Raw genomic sequence first — 23,715 nt, forward strand, 5'->3', positions numbered from 1 at the left:
TGCCCCTTAATTATATAGCGTACACAGTATGCCCTTGAATCTGGTACCTGGTGGCTGACTACAACTACAATGGGTACAATATATACAGACGGTTAATTGAACAGGTTTGGCGTCATATGCTGCTGTTAATTGCTAAAAGCTATTACTTTAACCTTTATTGCCTTTGCCGAACGGGTGGCTGACCCTACTCGGTATCCTAAATCTTATTATTGCCCCTATTGCTATTGAAGCAAGTGGTCTTTGGCTTGTTGTTTTTACTAACCCGATCTTTCGTAAATAGAGTAGCAGTAAAACCTCACATTCTCCAAATATTTCCCAAAATTGATTTTAAATAAATAAATATAAAGTGTACAATTCTTATAAAGTGCTAAGTGCCAATTCAATCAGGTGCATAATTCCCAAATCAATTCTGTGCCAGCAGGTCAATAAATTAATTAGTAATTTAATTCAAATTTGATGATTTATTTTAGTATATAATGGGCTAATCAATTAACTAAAGCACACATGCTTAATAGCATTAATTATTAAAAAGTGAGTTCATTAACTTGTAAATTAAAAAAACAGCAATTCATGAATTAAAGATCAGGAAAGGAAATTATAGAGGTGGCGTTGTCCCAAAGATTTCTGTTGAGATTTTCTACCTAGGCACTGGAACACCAAACGAGGAAGAAGGCAGGGTGCGGAGGACTGTGGTCTGGTATTTACACTTAATTATCTCATAGTAAGAGAAACTGACTTCCCTATAAAAAAAAAAAACAAAGCCCCACTTCCTTAAATGGTTTCACGGATCTGTTGAATAAAAATATTAAACAGTAGTAAAGATTCTTCAATAAATGTAAAAACAAAAATAAAGGCTTGCTGGCACGTGTTTTGCATATACTTTCTCAACCTGATACACACGTGACACCAGTACTCGGGTTACCTTTTTAGCGTTTTTTCCCCCCTTATTTTTTCTTTACTCTTCATTTTTTTTCTTCTATTTTCTTCTTTTGCATTTACATGTTTCTTTGCTATTATGCTTTTCTGAAAGACATGCTACTTGTAACCAGTCTATAGTTACTGCAGCTAACATCTCTCTTTCCGGATAGGTTATAGGCCATGCTGTACCTTATTTAAATACGAGTGGTGCGCTAATTACAACTTCATAGACTGGCAGTGTGCCACTCCTCTAGGACGTAATTTTTGATAAGAATTATATGAGCAGTAACCACTTGGTTCAATAATTAGATTTGATGGCCTATCCACGATAACTGCCTGTATATGGACATGATGAGATCATGTAATCAGAGTTTCAATGGGGACCACCTACATATTGGGCTGTCTGGAGCACACATCTTCACAAAAAGATCATACCTTGACGGTATAATTCCTTTTGCATTAACAGTCACTTTTACTAATGCTTCCAAGAAGATTGTACAGGTATATCAGTGTGTGATATTCCTTTTTAACCTCTAAAACCTGTAAATGAGCTTTATCGTCCATGTACAATATAAGAATAAACAGGACCTTAAGCAACAATAACCAAATAGGTGAAAGGGAACCAAAAGTTTGAAATGATATAAAAAAAGGTCATGATTCAATTGACTCACGTTCACTCTGTCACGCAGGTTCTGCCCAAAGACAAAAGACTGCTGTTTCTTATGCTCATCCTGTTCCGAATCTTCAATGATGTCTTTCACAATACAAGACTCTGTTTCAGCATTGCTGTCCTGAAGCATTTAAAAAAAATAAAAATAAAAGTTTACATATAAAATGTGTGACATTTCTCGAAAGCATAAAATCTTTTTACAATGTAAAACATACAATTCTTTGTTCTTCTCACTAACTGGTTAGAAAGAATGTTTACAAACCAAGTTTAATTAATGTATTATTGAATGTGCACTAAACATTGCTTCAGAGGGCAAACTGGAAAGAGAAATCTTAAGGTATCGAGAACTGGCACGACTCCTTATGTTATACAGCACCACTTGAAATAAATGAATCCATCTGTAGACCTTCACAATGGTGTCCAGTTTTGAAAGTCGAATGGTTGCTGACCCGAATATGGGAGTTCTGTCAATATCTATGTCAAAGAAGCTCACAAGAGCAGGTTAAAATATTGCCATTATTACCCGCATGCTAAATCACCAGAGCATTAGCATCAGAAATGGTCTGAGAATTTTCGGAAGTTACAATGTATATTCTGTATACACAATATGGACAATGAGAGATTAATTTTACCTACTTTTCTATCAGCATCAGAGTTTATCTGATGTATGGATGGGTCTCCTGCTGAAAGATCTGGGCATGAATCGGAGGATTCAGAGGATAGACTGATGCCATTTGTTCCACTACTGAAGCCTACAAGAGAAACAGAAATGCCTGGCTACAAAGCTTTTGAAATAATGAAAACAAATAAGGTGGTCTTATACATTTAAAACATTCCAACCTGTAATTTAAATGTTTCTTAATCTTATTTTATGTGATGGATCTGCACAAAATAGTCTAATTATATATATATATATATATATATATATATATATATATATATATATATATATATATATATATATATATATATATATATATATATATATATATATATATATATATATATATATATATATATATATATATATATATATATATATATATATATATATATATCTGTTTTGGATTTGTCCGAATGTGTACTTTCCAAAAATATATGGTTTTGGGGTTATGATTTTTTTTTTTGTGTTTTTATCACACAAAATATACAGTAATTGTGTTGAATTTTAATAGCTGAAATGACACCCGGGACAATTTTTATGCACTTCATTTTGGAGTCTCTAAATTCCGGATACTATCGTAATCCTAGGCAAATGGGCATCAAACTGCTTGGCATTCATATTTACAATGTTTTTTTATTGGTACCTAAAGCTATATGGAAGATATGAACTTGCTAATTGAAACTTTTTGGTGATTTCAGAATTTTTATGGATACTGCTAAGTTTAGAAAAGCATTGATGTTTGGTAAGTAGGAATAGAAAGACATGTTAGCTATTTTGGATTGTGTAGAATTTGTACTTTCAAGAATATATGGTTTACTGGGGTAAAAACTATTCCAGGATTTTTGGGTTTTGGAATCTATAAAGTATATAGAGCTATAGAAGTCAGAAATCTCCATTAAACTATCCATATCTGGTATTGGCACGTTTGAAAACATGAGGGTTTCCAAATCAGCTGAAATTTTGTGCATAAAAAAAAAAAAAAAAATTCTGGTATAAATCCCTTTAGCATGAAAAATAGCCATTTTTTATTTTGGTATTCAGAGCTCTAAATCTGGTTTCAGAAGAGAAAATGTACAAAAATTCAGTGTGAATTAAAAGTTGAGGTTCTTCTGAAAAAAGCAACGTTTAATTTTACTAGGTAAACTACCCCCACCCCCGCCAGGAAAAGCCCGTAAATTTAGAGAGCACAAAATGTTGGGCACTTAGTGCAAAAGAAAAGTGAATTTCTGCTGCCATTAAAAGCGCTGCATCCTATAAACACACAGTTTGAGCAGTGGAGCAAGAACCAGTCAAGAAGCCCCTATAGGAAAAACAGGATTGGTGAACAAAAGAGTTCCATATTTCTTTGCTTATAGCATATAACAAACTATTTTCATACAACTTTCCTGTGTTTACAAAAGGCAGGCTAATGCATGCATTTCCATTAGACAAACACAAAGCAAAAAGTGATCATTTCAGCTTCTGCCTTGTCTGCACTCTGCAATGCTGTGCCCTTCTGGACCAGTACTCATTTACTAAGAAAAATTAAAAAAAAAAACCAATTCTGTTAACAATAGCAAGTGATTGACACACAAGGAAATTAGACGCTTGCAGCAAATCTCCTCTTTAAACCTGCGAATGCTTTCCCATCAGAAATAATGTAAATCACTGATGGGAAAACATATGTATTGCTTTGCTTTTGAAATGTCACCCAAAGTTGACTAGCGAGGAAATTTCAGGTAACTTATCATTGTATATGTATACCTATCATTTCTGAAAATAGGTGCCCTTTAAAAACAAACGTGAAGAGCACATTGGCTGTTGTGGTTACCTGCATCTGTGCTAAAGAACACCTAGATTAGTAAATCAAACAACATATATTTCCCACTAATGAAAATTTGTTATTACCAACTAATAGTGTTTAATCTTTATAGTTAGCCAATAAAGTTGGCCCTACTGTGTGTGTAAAAGTGAGGAGACCTTAGACCAGGGGTGCCCAGACTTTTTTACACTGGGAATCTACTCTCGACACCTGGCCCCCATCAGGAGATCTACCTTGATAGTGCAAGGCAATTTTTTAAACCATGCCCATTTTGTGGCCACACCCCTAATTACCATGTTCATTTTACAAAATATAGCAGGTGATAAAAGAAAGAACACCTTCCCCTCTGTGCTTGTTGCTCTCAGCCCTCCTTCCCTTCCCCTCTGTGCCTGTAGCCTGCCCCTCCGTGTCTGTGCTTGTTACAGCCTGCACAGGGCTGGATTTACATGGCAGGCGCCCCTAGGCCCGCTGTCGTTCATCGCCCCCCATCCCCTCCCTTTTATTTTCTCAAATTTTCATCACTGGGACTGGAGCAATGGGAATTTGCGCACGGGAAATTTAAAAACTGATCGTATCTCCTTGCATCCCCAGTGTTTCTGAACCACTGTGGGTGTGGTTGGGCAGCATGGCGCCCCCTAAAATCCTACCACCCTAGGCCCGGGTGGCCTCTCCACAAATCCAGACCTGTTTACGCCTCCCAAAAAATGTTGGTGTGATGATATGCCACCTGCACCTCGAGAAATCATCTGGTGTGAGCAATCATGTTTACTGAAATACACGTGCATTAATGAGCATTTATTATGTGCATGACCCAGTGCAGGTGGCTTTACACTTGTGAGAGGCATTTTTATAAAAAAAAAAAAAGAAAACCTGCTTGATGTGCTAGCTTTTGATGTTAGGTTTCCTTTTCCATTATGTAAAATCAGTTTTTGTGATCTACTTTAATCTGATATTGCCCCACTTCTTTAAGGCATGGACTACTAGCTATAAATGGTAACCTTTAAAACAACCACATAACAAAGGGAATCAAGTGTAATGAATAGGCAAAAAGGCATTCAAAAACAAAACAAAAACAAGTGAGCGTTTTCCTCAAAACCCCCCCTTAGAAGGCAGAGTTTCTTCAAGAAAACAATTTAATTGGGAATGCCTATGGGGCAGAGATTTCTAACCTTTAATGCTTACATATCCTGGAATCATGTATAAGGGAGACTGGCAAAATTGCTACTTCAAAAAGGGACCAATGGTGACTGCTAATTGGTTGTACTTAGTATTGTCCTGCATATGAAAGTAATCAAATTACAGGACACCGTTAAATACAGCGTTTTCTATTAGCACAGTGGAATTCCACAATTCCCTCCTACTGCACACCAGGGCTGTGCATTCATTAGCTACAGTTAAGTATATACAAATGCTCATTTATATGTTTACTTATGTAAAGCTGTGCTGCAAATATTCCACCGATTACTCACATCTTTCTTATTTGCATTTTCTTTCCCTTCTCATGTTTACCCGGCGTGTAGAGGCAAGTGGGATAGCGCTGATTATGAGAAATGCCCGCCCTCCTTGCCTGTGCCTCGCACTTCACTTCATTCCCCTTTCATGTCCCTTCTCCTCAGTAAAATAAAGATGGCAGCTACTGGGCTGCAGCACTGCGCTGTGGCTCAGTAAGGATTCACGTCTGAAGTCTCATCTCGCGTGACTTCTGACGTCACTACCAGGAAGTGCCGTTTAAAACTTTGGGAAGGTCACGATCTACCAGGAAAGTAACGGAGGTCGACTGGTAGACCGCAATCTACGTCCTGGGAATCCCTGCCTTAGACTGTAAACCCCACTGGGACTGAGACGGCTATAAATGATTAATATTGCCAACACATTTCGCAAGTGCTTTACAAGTGATTATATAAGTATCAGGAAATAAAATATGACTAAATATTTACCAGGTGTTGAGAAGGTCTTCTGCTGTGGAGCTTGTAACACTGCTGGACGCAAAACACTGCGCTGCTGCTCCTTAGGCTTCTGGCTTGGAAGACCTTATAGGGAGGGGGGAGACAAAAACATTCTCCCATTGCATGTAGCTCAAAAGGTATAAAAATAATAATAATGAACTAGGTATATCCAGAAGGTTTTACCCATTTTAAATATTCTATAGTGGGTTATTCTTTGTGTCATTGCAATATGCTACTAAAGGAGTATATTTTTCAAGCCAATTCTAGAGACCAGATCACCACTGATAAGAGTATACTATAAAGGTGGCCAAAGACGCAAAGATCGGCTCGTTTGGCGACATCGGCAAACAAGCCGATCTTTCCCCGATATGCCACTAACGGCATGGCTATATCGGGGGTAATCTGAACGTTCGGCCCTATGGGGACAAAAAATGTCGGGACTCTCTACACACGGTCTGAAAATCGTACAAATCCTCAAATCGTACGATAGGATCTTTGCGTCTATTGCCACCTTTAGATCTGGAGTGCCTGGAAGAGGTGATGGTAGGCACAGATTCTCCAGCTATCCAATATGTATAGTTTGAGGCCCATTTTGAAGAATTATTAATCTTATCAAGTTTGACCACAGTTATATCCATTACAGGTCCCAGTTAAATCAGTTTACTTCAGAGCTTTGCACTTTTTTTTTTTTTTAAAGTCTCAATGCATAGTGGAAACATCCTTCAAATAATACAGTTTTGCACAAAACTTAGTGTTTTTTCATCAGCAACAGAGATAGAACTTGCCAATTTATATTAAAAAAAGAAAGCCAGGTAACTTAACTTGGATAAAGAACTGGCTGGAAATTACATACAGTCACCAAGACCAACACTCCATAAATTACAGGTATGGAATCTATTATGCAGAAAGCTTGGGACCTGGGGATTTCTAGATAACATCCATAAAACAGGTCTGTAATTTGGATTTCCATACCTTGGGTCTACTAAAAAATAACAAATAGTATAATCATAGTTATTAATTAGATCTTAGCTGGGGTAAAGTAAAAGGTATTGTCAGGTATTTATCAATTTACACAAATAAAAAAAAAAAAAAAAAGTATTGTAGAAGTGATACCTATATTGGCTAACAATAAAAATACATTGCAAGCTTTCAGAGCACCAAGGCAAAATACAAAATGAATGCTGGAAATGCACAGTATATATACGGTTAGATCAGTGAAAGGTATTCACGGTCAATAAATTAGGAAGTTACAAATACAGATAACTTGTACAGATGAATCAAAACCAAATCATGTAATACACCAGCGGGGCAAGACTTCTGCAATCAAAATCAAAGGACATTAAGGTCTTAAAAGGAGATTTAAAACTGAATAGGAAAGGAAGATCTATGAATTCAAATGTATGGAGTTATTCAACACATTAGGACAGGGCCTTAATTTAGGGTCAGGTTTCATGTAACATACACTATAGTTATTTAAAAGAAAACATGATCTAACAATGATCTATCAGGCTAATGATGTAGGGAGTTTTAAGTGGATGTATTATCATAAGGGTAATGGCACAAAGGGTGCTCTGTCGCTTGTGGTAAAGTCTCTCCAAATGACACATCTCTATAAAAAAAAAAAAAAAAAAAAAAACCTTGCCATGGAGACCAGCTGGAATTGCCCCAAGTAAAATATACAAATTGCATAAGCATGCATTTGTTTATATATGATTAGAATTTTTACCCACAGTGATTTCCACAGGTAGCAATGGTAATGTATTTTCAGATGTACTTTATCACCATTCAGTGCACCAAAGAGCTAGCATTGTCAGACTACGTCATACTATGGGAGAACTGTTTCAATCAAATCTGCCTTTTCCAAAACTCCTGTTCTTTAAACAGAAAAAATATTGCCTATGACAGATGCTAGTAGGGCTATTCAGGTATTAGTTAGGAATGACAATTTAAGTAATATCTACCCCGAGTGGTAGAACCCATCAATAAAAATACCTATTGCATTGAAATAAAAGAAAGGAGCTTCCAGCAAACAAGTGAATTTTGATGGCCACAGTTCTTCCTCAGTGGATGCTGTGGTGCCAAACAGACCATCCACAGCTCTTACTTTTTTCAGCCTTTGTGCCATGTCACAAGATAACAGGTTTTTTAATTTTTGTGATTCATCATTAATCTTGATCTCTCACCTGGCTGTAAAACCCTTGGAAAAAAATTTTTCTGAATGAAATACATGAAAGTAGACCTGACACCCAGATGTAAAAATTTGTACAATAAAAGACCTTTACAAATAAATCATGAAACCCAAATTATTTTTTTCATTAAAACATCCATACCTGTTATAAATGCATTTAAAGATTCAGCTGTCAATCATATATTGCCTGCCCCTCCTCTATGCCTTAGGCATAAAGGCGGAGCAGGCAATTACTTTCACTTTCCATTTCCTACATGTCACTGCTCTGCTCACAGTCTATAATTGTGTAGTTAGTGGGCGTGGGCATCAAGTCCCACATTCTAGCACATAAACCAGGTTTTAAAGGAATTGTTCAGTGTAAAAATAAAAACTGGGTAAATAGATAGGCTGTGCAAAATAAAAAATGTTTCTATTACAGTTAGTTAGCCAAAAATGTAATGTATAAGGGCTGGAGTGATTTGATGTAAAACAAGTCAGTCAGAGCACTACTTTTCAGCTCTCTTGGTTTACACTGACTGGTTGCCCTGGTTACCAGGCAGTAACCAATCAGAGACTTGAGGGGGGGCCACATGGGTCATTTCTGTTGCTCTTGAATCTGAGCTGAATGCTGAGGATCAATTACAAACTCACTGAACAGAAATGTACCATGTGGCCCCCCTTCAAGTCGCTGACTAACTCAGAGCTATAGAGCTGAAAAGCAGGAAGTTGGATTCTGGCTGTTTTATTAGACATCTGTTCACTCCAGCCTTTATATATTACATTTTTGGCTAACTGACTATATTAGAAACATTTTTTATTTTGCACAGCCTATCTATTTACACAGTTTTTATTTCCACACTGAACTATTCCTTTAAAGGTGTTACAAATCTTATCTTAATAGCAGTGTCCACAAAATGGCTGTTGCCTGCTTGCTGTGGTCGTGAATGCCAAGGCAGGTGACAACAAAGATTTAAATAATTTATATAATGCAAGAAAAGTTTATTTTGCTTAACAAACACAAAAGATGATCTGGAATTATTTCTTAGGGTGACAGGTCCCCTTTAAGCAATATTTCCCAGATACACAAACCAACTGGGCTATTAACTGCACTCACCCCAACTATGGTTGCCACCATTTCTGGAAAAAAATACCAGCCTTCCTATATATTTATCTTTTTTCCCCCTATTAATAACATTGGGATCAACCATCAATTTTACCGGACAGGTGGCAACATTAACCAACACAAGTTGTACAAGAGGTGTGTATATACATATTGAGGTATGGCCTTGTATAGAAATATGCTAAAGTGGCTTTACAGCAAAGTTTATTTTTTTTTAATAATCTGACTGGAATTACCAAGGGAGAAAATATAGATACACCAACATTATGTCACTAACCCAGAAGAAAAAAGCCGGTCATACCTGCGCTAGGTGCTTGTCCGTGAATAAGAGTCGGGGGTTTTAACCTGAATCCACTGGATTTCTCCTCTGAAAGGCAAAGAAAAAAAAAACCTCAAAGATTTTACCAAAGAAATGCAAATTTTTTATGGAAAAACAAGAAAAGCAAAGACAATTAAAAGTAAATCTTTTATTTTAAGATTTTAACACAGTGCCTTTGTGTTTCCTGTGAATATTCAGAGTTGCCTTGTAAATTACAACTTTCTTCTAAAATATGTTTACATAACAAAAGGTGAAGGTAGTCTGAAACTAATTATTGAGATTAAATAATGTAGTAAAAGAACAAATCAGGCTATGTTCTGACTGTGGCAGCAATTGTATGAAAGTTATGTCCAACAAATCGTAGTGACAGTCACCCATTGATATTGTCAGATAGGCAAGACATGCACATATTATGGTTAGCCAACAGAAATCTGTCTGATCGACTAAACTAACAATTACCATGGTCCGAAGAATTTTATACACTCTCTTTATTTGTACGACTTTATCTGTATGTCTATGGCCAGCTTTAGACAACCATTTAATGGGTAGGGGAGGAGTAATTGATTTCCATTTAAGGGGGATAGGAAATTTGCCCGCATTGAGCAGATGTATCATTAGGGCCCGGTCAATTTACCCTCTTTCCAAAAAAGAACCCGGACGGGAGAATCTGGTATTTTGTGGCCCAACGTCTATTTGCATATCTGCAGGACCATAGCCCAATAAGACTGAATCCAACTGCAGTCCCAAAGGATATCAAGTAGGGTGCCTGTGGCTGATTGACACCTCCAACAAATATTACTCGTTTGTGGGAAAATTTGTGTATTTTATGGTGTGTGTAATCTACTTGAATTCGACAGAAGCGTGAGCTAAACAGATTACATATCCCGTTCCCCAAGATCTTTCCCAAGATCTGATAAACAGTAAAGGTTTGCATTCCTCTGGAGGGGCCAATATTTATAAAAAAAAAACAAAAAACACGTGTTTTGGTGGGGAGCGAATTGAAAAGAGGACCTCAAAGGGTGAGAGGTTCCTGGGGAGCTGATTATCTCCCCCTGAATATAGGTAGTAGTGCTTGACCTGTGATTATTGAAACTCATGGTGTTTAGCATTTGGTATGGCTGACTGTAGCATCTCCAGTTTGACCAGTCGACCAGAGGTCATAAGGTGACTAAATTGTAAGTGGGCCCTCTACTATCCAGTCTTTCAAGAGCTTAAAGGAGAAATAACCCCCCCCAATCAGAAAAGCTCCTACCTACTATCCTATGTAGTGCCCCCTCCCTGCTTCACCCACGCATAGTAATTTACCCCAGAAATTTCTTCCTAAGAGTTTGCTTATGTATCGGTGCAGAGTAAGCGCAGCGGGGCTCATGGGCGCCACCTTCCAGATCTCCAGATGGAGTAATACAAATAGCATTGGAGACATGAGATAGCCTTGACATTTTTTATGTGTATATAAAGTCTGACAGAATTCGATTAACCCTAAAGGTGGCCATACACGATGTCGCCAAAAGAGCGGATCTCTCCCCGATATGCCCACCTTGAGGTGGGCAATATCAGGCTAATCCGATCGTGGGCCCTAGGGCCCAACGATTGGATCCTAACGAATGGTAATGGGCGGCCGGATCGCGGGACCGCATCAACGAACAGATGCGGCCGCGATCCGACGGCATTTTTAGTCCCATCCGATCGAGAGCTGGCCGACTTTCGACCAGATCACGATCGGGAAGCCCGTCGGGGGGGCCCCGATACACTGGCCAATAAGCTGCTGACTCGGCCTGTGTATAACACATGTTATAACTCGTGTTACAGGGCCATTGTACAGTGACTCAATCCATCTGCATATGCATGTTCCAGATCCAAATTTGTTCAGTCATGCAAAAATGTAAGTGCAGTATAATCCAAATTAAGGGAGCTCCTTACCACTCCATACAACTTACTTTTGTGCTGCATGGTTTACCCTTTCCCCCTACAGACCATTACAAGCATAACATTTCACCTTAATAGTGCATAGTAAAACACACAGCACACCCAGATATTAACTCTTAGACCATACATGTTTCGTGGCGTCTCGCCATTTTCCTCATGTGATCGCTTCTGAGGAAGTGACGAGATGACGAAACACAGAAGGTGTATGGTCTTTCTGATCGTTGCAAATTCGCATTGCGAACTCATTTTCGCAAATGATTAGCAATGAGCCAACAGTGTGACCACTGTGCAAGGTTCTTATGTGCCAATATAGCTTTGACGGTAATATAAATTCACAATTTGTAAAACTGTTTTGCGAATATTTTCTCCGCCACCAAAGTTGTGGTGTAACTCAAGTGCAGAGTATTTGGCAATTTGCGTTTTTTTCCCCCATATTTAAAAAGCTCTTATGGACATTCACAGTACGAAAAAAAAATTCAATTCTGTTGTTAAATACACCACTCTTATCCAGCTTTATGAATATAACCATTTGCAGTGCACATATTTTCACTGTGCGAATCATTCTGCCCTGAGCGAAGTTTATAAATGAGCCCCTATGTGTTATTCTATGACACAGAAAAGTTGTCATGGCTGAATGTCCTGGAAATGGGGATGTTCTGACAGCAGCAATAAGAGGAAAGGTTATAAATTGCACATGAACAGGAAGTGATCAATGAGTGCCATAAGGAACAGGTTTCCTTTGCATTTTCTGGTCTTGACTGTTCTTGGAAAGCCTGTGGATGTTCTCTCCCATAAAAAGAGTGGTTTACCTTAAAGTTAACTTTTCGTATGCTATAGAATGGCGAATTCTAAAATTGGACCTTATATTTTATTTTTTAAGTTTTTGATTTGCCTTCTCTCTCTTTTCAGCTTTCAAATGGGGTTCACTGACAAATGCATGCATGGCTACAAATGTAGTTTATTATTAATCATCTTTCTTTTCAGGTCCTCTACTATCTACATATTCCAATCTCTTATTCAAATCAATGCATGGTTGCTAGGGTAATTTGATTTTTGAAATTGCAAACTGTAGAGCTGCAGACTAAAAAGCTAAATCACTCAAAAAAACAGATAAATGAAATCCAATGGCAAATTGTCTCGGAATATAACTACATTATACTAAAAGTTAAAGGTGAACAAACCTCTTTAAAAAATATGGAGTCACCTATGTTTTTCATACATATTGTAATTCTCATTAAAGGAGAACTAAACCTTCACGGTCAAAAGTCCACATTGGCGCCCCTTCCTGCAGTGTTACCCCAGAATTGTGTCCCCTCTAGAAATACTGCACACGCAGACACGAAAAATACCGAAGCGCTGAAGATGGTGCCCATGAGCTCCGCTGCACTGACTCTGCATGCGTGGTCAGTATTTCTAGAGGGGGCACAATTCTGGGGTAACACTGTGCAGGGAGGAGGGGGGAACTATGTAGGGGGTTGAATTCTCCTTTAAGGAAAATGGAAAGATGTATGACAATATAGTAATGTACTGTTTTGTTGTCTTAGCTTTAACAAAGAAAAAAGGCAGTGTTAATGTGAGACATGTCACCTACAGACATGCACAGAAAAAAAAAATATAAGGCATTCTAAAATTGGTGAGGTTAATAGAGAACTAAAGTCTAAAAATGAACATGGCAAAAAATGCCATATTTTACATAATGAACTTATTGCACCAGCCTTTCCATCTTGGAAAGTGTTTGAAACAATCACATGCTCAGTGGTATCTGAAAATCTAAGCTTAGGGTTCATCACAAATTATAAAGTAGAAAATTAGGTTGATCTGTAATACAGGTATGGGACCAGTTATCCAGAATGCTCGGGACCTGGGGTTTTCCGGATAATGGATCTTTCGTTAATTTGGATCTTCATACTTTAAGTCTACTATAAAATCAATTAAACATTAAATAAACCCAATAGGCTGGGTTTGCTTCCAATAAGGATTAATTAAATCTTAGTTTGGATTGCGTGCAAGGTATGGTGTTATTATTACAGAGAAAAAGGAAATAATTTTTAAAAATTTGATTATTTGGATAAAAGGATTCTATGGGAGACGGCCATCCCGTAATTCAGAGGTTTCTGGATAACGGATCTCATACCTGTATAAGCTGATGCAACAAGGCTGATTATTAAATTCTGATGCTAGTTGCACTGGTTTCTGTGCAGTCTTGTAGTAATTATCTGTATTAATTACTAATCAGCCTTATATTGTGACATTCATATTCTATGTTTACTGTATATTTTGCCCCTAAGCGGAGTAACAGCAGCACAGAGGAAGTCCAATGAATCAGCAGAAAAGAAGATGGGAGCTACTCTCGGCATCTTTCGAGGCACAGAACTTCCATGACAAATGGCTGATTCCTTGGGCTGGTACAGAAGCCCAAAACATGATGTATAACATTTGTAGACTACATCTTTAGTTCTCCTTTAAAAGGCAGAAAGCATAAATTTATAAGTACATAAAAAAGGAAGGAAATGCAAGAAAAAAAAAATAAACCCTATGAACTGGCCTTATAGTAAAGCTACTCACCTGGCTCTGAGTCTGAATTACCGGTGGAAGGTTGACAGAAGCTAGATGGCATGAAGACATTGTTCTTTGTCACTGAATAAAGAAAGACGTATGGCTTACTGCAAACACACTGAACAATTTCCCTTGACAGTATACCTTTAAAGTTAAAACAGGCTTAATGGTATGGGATCCCATAGGCTAAATTTATGGTGATCCAAATTAAAAGAAAAAAAAATAATTATCCAGAAACCCCCCAGCTCCCGAGTTTTCTGGATAACAGATCTCAGACCTGTACCTGAAATAACCATTCACCAGGAGCTTGAAGAATATTTAGGGTATCAAATATGCAACCCATATCTCATCCGATCAAAACTGAAAGCTGGGCTTGTAGGAGTACGGAGCAAAAGGCATTCTTCCTAAATATCCCCATAACGAGAAGTTGCTCTCTGTATTGGCTATGAATAAACTTAAAATGTTACTTCTGCTAGTATTAAGTGTTAAAAAAACAAATAAAATCATAAGAAAGAAGTTAAAAATGTAGACCAGCTTTCAGATGAATTCTCTTGGTCAGCTTGGTAAAATCACTTACCTGACTGTGAAGGAGGAAACTGTGAAAAGGATGAAGTCCGCTCTCGCTTAACTGGTGGGCAATAACTGCTATCTTCTCTGTCAGAATCTGGAGCAGACAATTGAAAAACAAATAAAAATCTGCTGCAAAACAAACTTAACAGTGTACAATGACTTTAGAACAATAATGCCCCTATGAACAAGGTTTTCTACTGAATGAGTTTAGATAGATGGAAATGAATAAGCTTGACTGGCCTAAACAGTGCCCTGACCTCAACCTAACTAAACAACTGTGCGATGAACTGAAATGTTGACCATTAGCCAGGGCTGATCCTAAAATGTCTGTGCACCAACAGCATATGCAAAACGTTCCAAAAATCTATCATCAGTGTACTTCCAGGACGTGGCTCTTCGACTCCTCCACAGAGGAGTGTCGCCCAAAATAGCACACAAGATAGGCATAACTCAAACTCCTAATTGTGTGAAGTGCAACCACTCAGAGGCCACATTAGAACATGTTCTGTGGTCGTGCACAAAACTAAATACTCTTTGGAAGCTAGTCCCATCACAAATCGCAAATCTATGCTGTATCAGCATAACACGGACAAATGCACAAATTCTTCTGGTATTGTACCCTGCACCCCCAAACAACACTATCAAAGGTAACATAAGACTAGCTGATACAATGGTATTAAACGCAATTAACCAATTAACCGCAATTACATCCTGGAATTCTGGACTAACGAGCAACCACCTTCAACACAAATTGCTATATACAATGCAACTACAATACAATGCAACCGAGTTCTAGCGTTGCAAGGCAAGGAATCCAAAGGCTCGTTTCTTTGATATTTGGAGCAAATATTTAGACACTTTAGGGACAAAAATCCCAAAAGCTACTAGCACCCTTCCGATATGCTAAATGTTGGGCAGAAACCTCCCTCAGGTGAGAACTTACATGAAAATCCTTAAATCAGATAAGAAGCTCGCCTCCTCCAACACTTAAATCCTGTGCAGGGCGATTTGCCCTGAGAAGAAGATGAATGACATGGAAAAAAAGACACCTATCCACCCCTCTCCTCTTCCCTCCCATCCTCATTTTCACCCCTTTTCTATTTTCTTCCTACTTTAATTTAAGTTACTCATATGCTAAACCGTGCAACTCGGGACTCACAAAAGGATGCGTCGATCCATGGCTACGGCCACATATTGTATGTAAGCATTTATGACTTGAATGTGGCTACAAAGCAACAAACAGATATCCTGCACAGTTATTTGATGTTTACTCTTGTAACACCATCCATTTATTTTATTGAAAATTTAATAAAAGTTATATTAAAAAAAAAAAAAAAAAAAAATCCTTGTTTGTGGTAAGGAGTAATTCCAGGATGTTAATATAACTAACATCACCCCTCTCCACTATTATTATTGCTTTAGAGTAGACAATACCTCTAGATGACTTCAGTATGCCATTAGTGCAATATGTTAATTCTATAATGGTGTCATTTTGGAACAGTTGATCAAATCTGTCTACATGGGCACATTTTACCTTCTTGCTCAGGACTGGAACCATCAGCTGCTCTCTGAAATAGAAAATTAAACATGAGCACTGTAAATAAATACTTTTTCCAGAGTAAATTCTGCATGCTTTACGTATTCTTTTTGACCCTTACATAATGTGCGTCTGTCTAAACGATACACCACAAACAATGATTTCCAATATTTCATCCCCACACCTCAGTAATTGCAGTGATGTCACAAAACATATAAACCATTGGGGAAACCATACACTTCTTCCCACCCCAAAAAGTTGTAGCAAAGTGGAATCATTCTAACTTTCTTAGGATTTTCGATTCGGTTGAGCTGCATCCCACTAAAAATGCCCCATTTCTTCATACTGAACTTTAAGTACACCACCTGCATTGTCATCGCGTCTTCACTATTTTTGTTCTACTATTGAATGCATCCTGTTTGAGTCACGTGATCAGGAGACACGCAGAGCCTGCAGCATACAAGTATCGCGAGTGTATTGGCACTATTTATTTACTACTTTAAACTGAATCCATCCTTTCCTTTAACCCTTTGATCCACAGAACGTAAATTCTACGTTCTGTGGCACTTAAAGGGGAAGGAAACCTAGTAGGCGCAAAAACCCTCCCCCCCTCCCGTGTGTTGCCCGCCCTCCCTCCTCCCCCCTGGCCTACCCATCCAGCTGGGCAAATGCCCCTAACTTGGTACTTACCCTTCTGCGCAGTTCCAGTCCAGGGAGTTCACAGACGACATCTTCTTCCTGCTTTGAACGGCGTTTTGGCGCATGCGCAGTAGGAGCATTTCGCCGGTACGGATCTACTGCGCATGCGCCAAAAGTCACAAAGTACTTTTGGCGCATGCGCAGTAGATGGTACCGGCGAAATGCTCCTACTGCGCATGCGCCGGTCAAAGCAGGAAGAAGATCGCGTGGAAGAAGATGTCGTCTGTGAACTCCCTGGACTGGACCTGCGCAGAAGGGTAACAAGTTAGGGGCATTTGCCCAGCGGGACGGGTAGGCCAGGGGGGGGTGGGCAACACAAGGGAGCGGGGGGGGGGGGTTTGCGCCAACTAGGTTTCCATCCCCTTTAAAGGACCAAAGTGCCACAGATCGTAGATTCTACGTTCTGCAGCACTTCCGGGTTTGCGAGCGGAGGAGCGGCTGCTGCCTGCACTTCACCTACGCCCCCCCGATGTCCATTGGAGATCTTCTGCGTGGGGCCCTTTCTCCTCGATCGGACGCATCTTCCCCAGGTTAGTGTAACATTTACACACACACGTACACCAGCACACACTTATTACAGTAATATACACTTACATTCACACTTACACACACACTCACAGATAGATTTTTGGGGATTCGGGGGGGGGGTCACACACTCACAGCACCCATGCACACGCACATACAACATGCAATTTACCAATAGTGCACACGCATATGTACATGTATGGCTTTGTGGGTTTTTTTGTTTGTTTGTTTTTTCGCATCGTCTTTTTGGCTAAAATGTTTTATTGCCATTGCAAATAGCGTATTTGCTAACCGTACTGTGCCAACCTTTTGTATGTTATTTCGGTGATTATATTGCAATTTTGGGGATTTTGGTGCATTTTTAGCCACTATATTGCATTTTCAGCTCTGCATATCTGTTGGTCACTTGTTACTGTCCGTATAATCGATTTGGCCAAGCTAAAATATTCAAACGGTGATTCTGACAGCCGATTACACTAGTCTGAAAAAAAAAAAGCATTGATTTTTGTGGTTTTATTTGATTTTAGTGATTGATTTGCATTTCACACTGTTCTGTGTTGTTTAGTTTTGCCTATGTAAATTGTGTCTACTATATATCCATATAGGGGTCTAAGTGCCAGGTACGTTGGTAAACCTATGCACAATGGGGATCAAACTGTTCAGTGGACCCCTGGCAATAATATTCAGGGTGCTTTTTCTTGGTATCTAATATAGTGTGTGAGATGGGGAGCAGCAAAATAAAACCTTTGAAGTGAGTTTTCAAAATGTTAATACATTTTTATAAAAACCGCTACGTTCAGACAAGCTTTGATATTTGGTAGTTAGGAATAGAGAGACACAGTTACCCATTTTGGAATCAGCAGAATGTGTACTTTCCAAAAATATATAGTTTTCTGGGGTAAACCTACTGTTTCAGGATTTTGTGGCCTTGGAATCTAAAGTATGCCGTTTTCTGCCTTCTGCTTTCAAAATTCGGAAATATACTGCCGGGAGTTTTTGCTGTACAGATGTCCTAAATCTGCCTAAAACTATACACATCTGGTATTGGCAAGTTCGAGAGACATGAGGTTTTCCAAATCAGTTGGATTTACATGCGTAAAATGAAATAATGGTATAAGTTCATATAGTGAAAAATAGTAATTTTTCATTTTTTTGTATTTAGCACTATAAATCGTTTTGCAGAGGTGCAAATACATGGAAAACAGATTTAGAAAGCTCAGTTTCTCTCGAAAAAACAGTTTTCCTAGGTAAACTATAGGTTTCCACTCCACTCAACGTTAAGAGAGCACAAAATGTTTCAAAAACGTCTGGCATTTCATGTAACCAAAATGTTAAATTCTGCTGGCACTAAAGGATTAATCTTTCAGTTACGTCTTATCTTTCACATATCTAAACTGGTTGCCAATCAAATGTTTACATTTTATTATTGCCGAAACTTGGGGGTTTTTAATGGGATCAACATGTACAGAACAACATAAGCTATCTACCGTAACTATTCTTGTTATGACTAAATATAATAAAAAAATATTTCATAATACACTATCAGGGCTGTCCAGCTGGTGGCCTATTGGGTTTATTTAATGTTTAAATTATTTTTAGCAGACAAGGTTTGGAGAAACAAATTACAGAAGGATCCCTTATTTGTAAAACCCTAGGTGCCCAGCATTCTGGATAACAGGTTCCATACCTTTATTATAAGTACTGAGGTTTTATTATTATTTCTATGGCAAACTGTTTTCTGACAAGAGGAGATCCGTAGTACCTGGTTTATGACACTAAAATTTGGCCTTGGATAGGTGTGCAAGTCATTTAGCAATTTAGTAAACCAACCAAAAAAAAAAAGTTATACATGGCTATAACACTACAACTTTAGCAAAAACCTGTTTTTGTAGAACTTGTCTATCATTTATACCAGAGGTAGGCAACCCGCGGCTCTTCTTCCTGCTTGATGATGCTCGGTCTTGCGGCTTTGCCTGCCATGTCGTCTATACAGCCCTCGCACCTGCTAGCGGCTTCTTGAGTGTGTGACCGCAGTAAGCTAACAGTTAGCTTAACGTGTTTGCACACTCAGGAAGCAGCCAGCAGGTGCGAGGGCTATATAGACATCCCAGGAGTGACAGCCAAGACCGAGCCGCAGCAAGATCATGGTCCGAACTGCGGTCACACACTCAAGACGAGAGGGAAGATCAGCATGGAGCTTCAGAAACAGAAGTCACATTAAACAGACGAGAACACTAGCATTTAATAGGGCTATTCAGTGTTTAATTTAATTCAAAGTAGGCCTACACATAAACACTGCACTTCTGTTTGTTGTATTCTGTTGTTGTAATAGTTAAAATTAAAAAAAAAAAAAAAAAAAGGTTAAAACTGTGCTGTGTTATGTTTTGTGGCTCCAGACTATTTTTCTTTAGTGGAAGCAAAATGGCTTTTGATAGTAAAGGTTGCTGACCCTTGATCTGGAATGGTCAGAGTTTACAAAAGTTGGAATATCGTTTGGCTACAAAAAGAATAGAAACATAAAAGAAAACCGACACCTACAGACCCAGTAACCAAATATATTGCATCTTCAAGGAGGATGGACATTAAACCAGTCGTCTTTTGGTGTAGCAATAATGTAATATGCAATACATTAATTACCAAACATTTTCACAAGCAGAATGGAAAAATATATAGGATAAAACACAGGCTGACGACATGTAAATCTTGTAATGCTGTGTTTATTATAAAATGTCCTTGTGGACTTGTTTAACATGGAAAGACTTGGAGACAACTTGTTACATCCTAAACCCAAAAGAGGAGAATTTAGACAGGGCATATATAAGCAATCTGTTGCTCAGCATTGGTTTCAGGCAAGACATTTGATTGCTTAGCTCAAGTACAAGCCAATGGACCATGCTGCAGATTACACTAGGGGTGGTGATGTGGAATGTTTACTTTTACAGTAACGGTGCTTTTTGTACTTCAAGGTAAGAAGAGGTCTAAATATACACACTTATTTCTATTTATATTTTTTTAATTTGACACTGGTCACTGTAAACAAAACAAACGGCCTGCTTTTATGTGCCCTCAATTATCAAACTGAAATCTTAAAAAGGTAAATAAACCCTAAAAATGAAATATGGTTAGAAATTACATTTAATATACTGAACTTATCGAACCAGCGTTAAGGTTCAGAAACTGTATAGAAGTAATGGTCCAGGCCATTAAGCTGTCACAGGCGTTTCTCCTCTTGAAATTTGAGACACACCTATGCTTAGTGGGCTCTGGGCAGGTGTTAAAAGAAAAACTATACACTCGAACAATGTAGATCTCTATAAAAATATATTGCATAATATCACTTGTGTTTCATACAAGTAAACAATTTTCATAATAATATATTTTTTTTTAGAAGTATGTGCCACTGGGTAATCCTAAACAGAAAATCACCATTTTAAGAACTAAGGGCCCGCCCTTGGGATCCAATGCACAATTTTCCTTATGCTTCTGACTCTTTCCTGCTTTCAAATGGGGGTCACTGACCCCATCTAAATATCAAATGCTATGTAAGGCTACAAAAGTAGTTATTGCTACTTTTTATTACCTTATCTTTCTATTCAGACCCTCGCCTACTCATATTCCAGTTTCTATACATATACATTTTCCAATATACCCTCCCAAAGACTTAAGACCAATCGTAATGGAGCTAGGTCATTATTACACCAACACCTCGTTAAGATATTTCAGACCAGCCCACTTAGCTATAAAATCATTTGACCAGTTACCGATAATCCATGTTCAGGGGTAAAGTTAATACAGTGTAGTATAAAAGTATCTTTATATCTCAGTTATAACAAATACAAATTACTTTAAATAAAACAAGTCACATCAAAAGTAAAATTCAATCCCAGCGGTAAACGTGTCTCTAAATAAAATATCCAATAAACTTCTCTTTTATTTAGCAAAGTCAGAATGTCTCCTCCTCGAATGCCTGTTTTTATCTGTTCTATTACTTGTACTGAAAAGTATTTAAAATTTCTATTACATTCCGTGAAGTGTCTAGTGACATTGGTTTTGTTACAGTATTTGATATAACTAAAGGAATTTCTTGTATTGGCTATTAAGTATTTGTTGGAACATAACTTCATTTTTGATGCACAATTTTACCTGCAGAGATGTGGGACAGCAATGGGAGCGAAATTTGCTCCCTCCTTAGCCAACCTTTATATGCAGGATAAAAAAAAACATTTGAAATTATACATTCACTATACTGGATGACCTACTCTGTGTGTGGGAGGGCAGTGAGAAATATTATAGTTAATTGTCACAAAAATCAATAATTTAAATTTAAAGTTTACGGACAAGTTTTCACATAGAAAAATTGAATTTCTGGACGTGAAGCCGACGTCCAAAGGAAAGAGCCCACTCTATGATCTATCGCAAACCATGTAGTGGGAATACTTATTGCATGCCCGTTCATGTCACCACAAGAGTTTGATAGGGGGAATACCAGTAGACAGTTCCTAAGATTGAGAAGGAACTGCTCCACTGTGTTCTATGGCCTAGCAGGAGATATGGAAAACACTTTAGGAAGAGAGGATTTAACCAGCCTAACATCCATAAAGCTTTTGTGAGAGCAGCTAATATAAAAAGGGATAAATTGTTGGTACCCAAAAACAAGGAACAAAAGAGAATTTGATAATAAGGTGTCTTTTATTGCAAAATACAGCAGACAGTACAAAAAAAATAGTTCCAAGCTTATGCACAGATCAAGATTTCTTTAGCACTCTAAACCAAGGGGCGAGTAGTATAGCTAGATGAGTATATACTTTGGGAGATTTATTATCACCCAGTTTATATAAAGATAAAACAGTTATACAGGCCCATTTCCTGAGTTTTAAAGGCTGCTATAATATAAGTGTGGAAGTAACCATTGTATTACTTGCAAATGTCTGTTTCACAGGAATTTAAATCCGGGAAAAATGTATAGTATTAAACAATTTGTAAATTGTAACAGGACAGGAGTAATCCATTTAATAACCTACCTAAGTGCAATAAACAGTATATAGGCTGCACTTAGGGGTCCTTAATAGAGCTAATTAGGGAACATATCAATCAGATTAGCAATATCAAATACTTTAATAAAACCAATGTCCCTAGACACCTCATGGAATGTAATAAAAATTTTAAATACTTTTGAGTACAGGTGATAGGACAGATTAAAAACAGGCATTAGAGGAGGAAACATTCTGAATTTGTATTTGTTATAACTGAGAAAGATACTTTTATATTATACGGTTTTAACTTTACCCCTGAACATGGATTATCAGTAACTGGTCAAATGATTTTATAGCTAAGTGGGCTGGTCTGAAATAGCTTAACGAGGTGTTCTTGCAATAATGACCTAGCTCCATTACAATTGGTCTTAATTCTTTGGGCGGGTATATATAGATGGAGAAATGTTTTTTTTTTGTCCTTTAAGATTGCCTATGACTAAGAGCTGGGTAAGCATTAAATGTTCCATGAGGGGAATGGATATGTATTTTAATATGATGAAATAAACAGCATGAATATAGTGAAACTTTTTTGATTTGTAATGCATTACCTCAGTTTGGTCACTAGAGGTCTATCATGGTGGACTTTATATATATTATATACAAACAGATTCTGTAGGCCATTTTTGAGTATATATTACAGTTTTGCAAGATATTTAAATGTGCCACTTAAGCTGTAGCCTCTGTTATTTATGCATTCATCCTAGGGGGATAGCTCTCCTTGAATAAGCCAAGCTTAGGGGTCCTTGCAAATCATTAAGCAGAATAAGAGGTTTTTGTCATATAAGCAGGCACTATATTATATTCCAATGCCACTTGTTGGTTTCTAAGATGTCATGTACCAATAATCTGATTTACAATTTAGCCTTATTTTTTAAAATTGATATTATACAATCATTCAGTATATTGTGTGTCAATCCCTAAGATCAGTAAGTGACAGCAGCACAGAGAATGTGCAGTGAATCAGCAGAAAAGAAGACAGGGAGCTACTGGGGTATCTTTGGATGAACATATGTTTATTGTTAAATGGCTGTGGTTGCCTTGGGCTGGTATAGAAGCACAAAACTTAACCTACAACATTTCAGCCCTACTTCTTTATTTAAGCCTTAGGTCTCCTTTAAAAGGAGAAAGAAAGCTACTGAAGCAATTTGTTGCCTATAGATTAGCCGCAATAGTGCAAGCTATAACACTAGTTTATTCTGCAGAATTCTTTACCATACCATAAACAGCTCTGGAAGATGTCTCAGTTTCTTTAGGATAGCAGCTG

The 23,715-nt window shown here is 37.8% G+C and overlaps 1 protein-coding gene across 1 annotated transcript in view; it reads right to left on the reverse strand.

The window, feature by feature from the left end:
- ranbp3.S (RAN binding protein 3 S homeolog) overlaps nucleotides 1-23,715 on the reverse strand; it is a 42,066-nt gene that overhangs the window by 13,142 nt on the left and 5,209 nt on the right. Inside the window, exons 3-9 of the mRNA XM_018243629.2 lie at nucleotides 16,192-16,225; nucleotides 14,665-14,751; nucleotides 14,097-14,168; nucleotides 9,588-9,653; nucleotides 5,991-6,083; nucleotides 2,225-2,340; nucleotides 1,590-1,709 (exon numbers count right to left, since the gene is read on the reverse strand). Coding sequence (XP_018099118.1) covers nucleotides 1,590-1,709; nucleotides 2,225-2,340; nucleotides 5,991-6,083; nucleotides 9,588-9,653; nucleotides 14,097-14,168; nucleotides 14,665-14,751; nucleotides 16,192-16,225 — 588 coding nt within the window. The remainder of the gene's footprint in view (nucleotides 1-1,589; nucleotides 1,710-2,224; nucleotides 2,341-5,990; nucleotides 6,084-9,587; nucleotides 9,654-14,096; nucleotides 14,169-14,664; nucleotides 14,752-16,191; nucleotides 16,226-23,715) is intronic.

Source organism: Xenopus laevis, chromosome 1S, assembly GCF_017654675.1.
Source record: "Xenopus laevis strain J_2021 chromosome 1S, Xenopus_laevis_v10.1, whole genome shotgun sequence".
NCBI lineage: Eukaryota > Metazoa > Chordata > Amphibia > Anura > Pipidae > Xenopus > Xenopus laevis.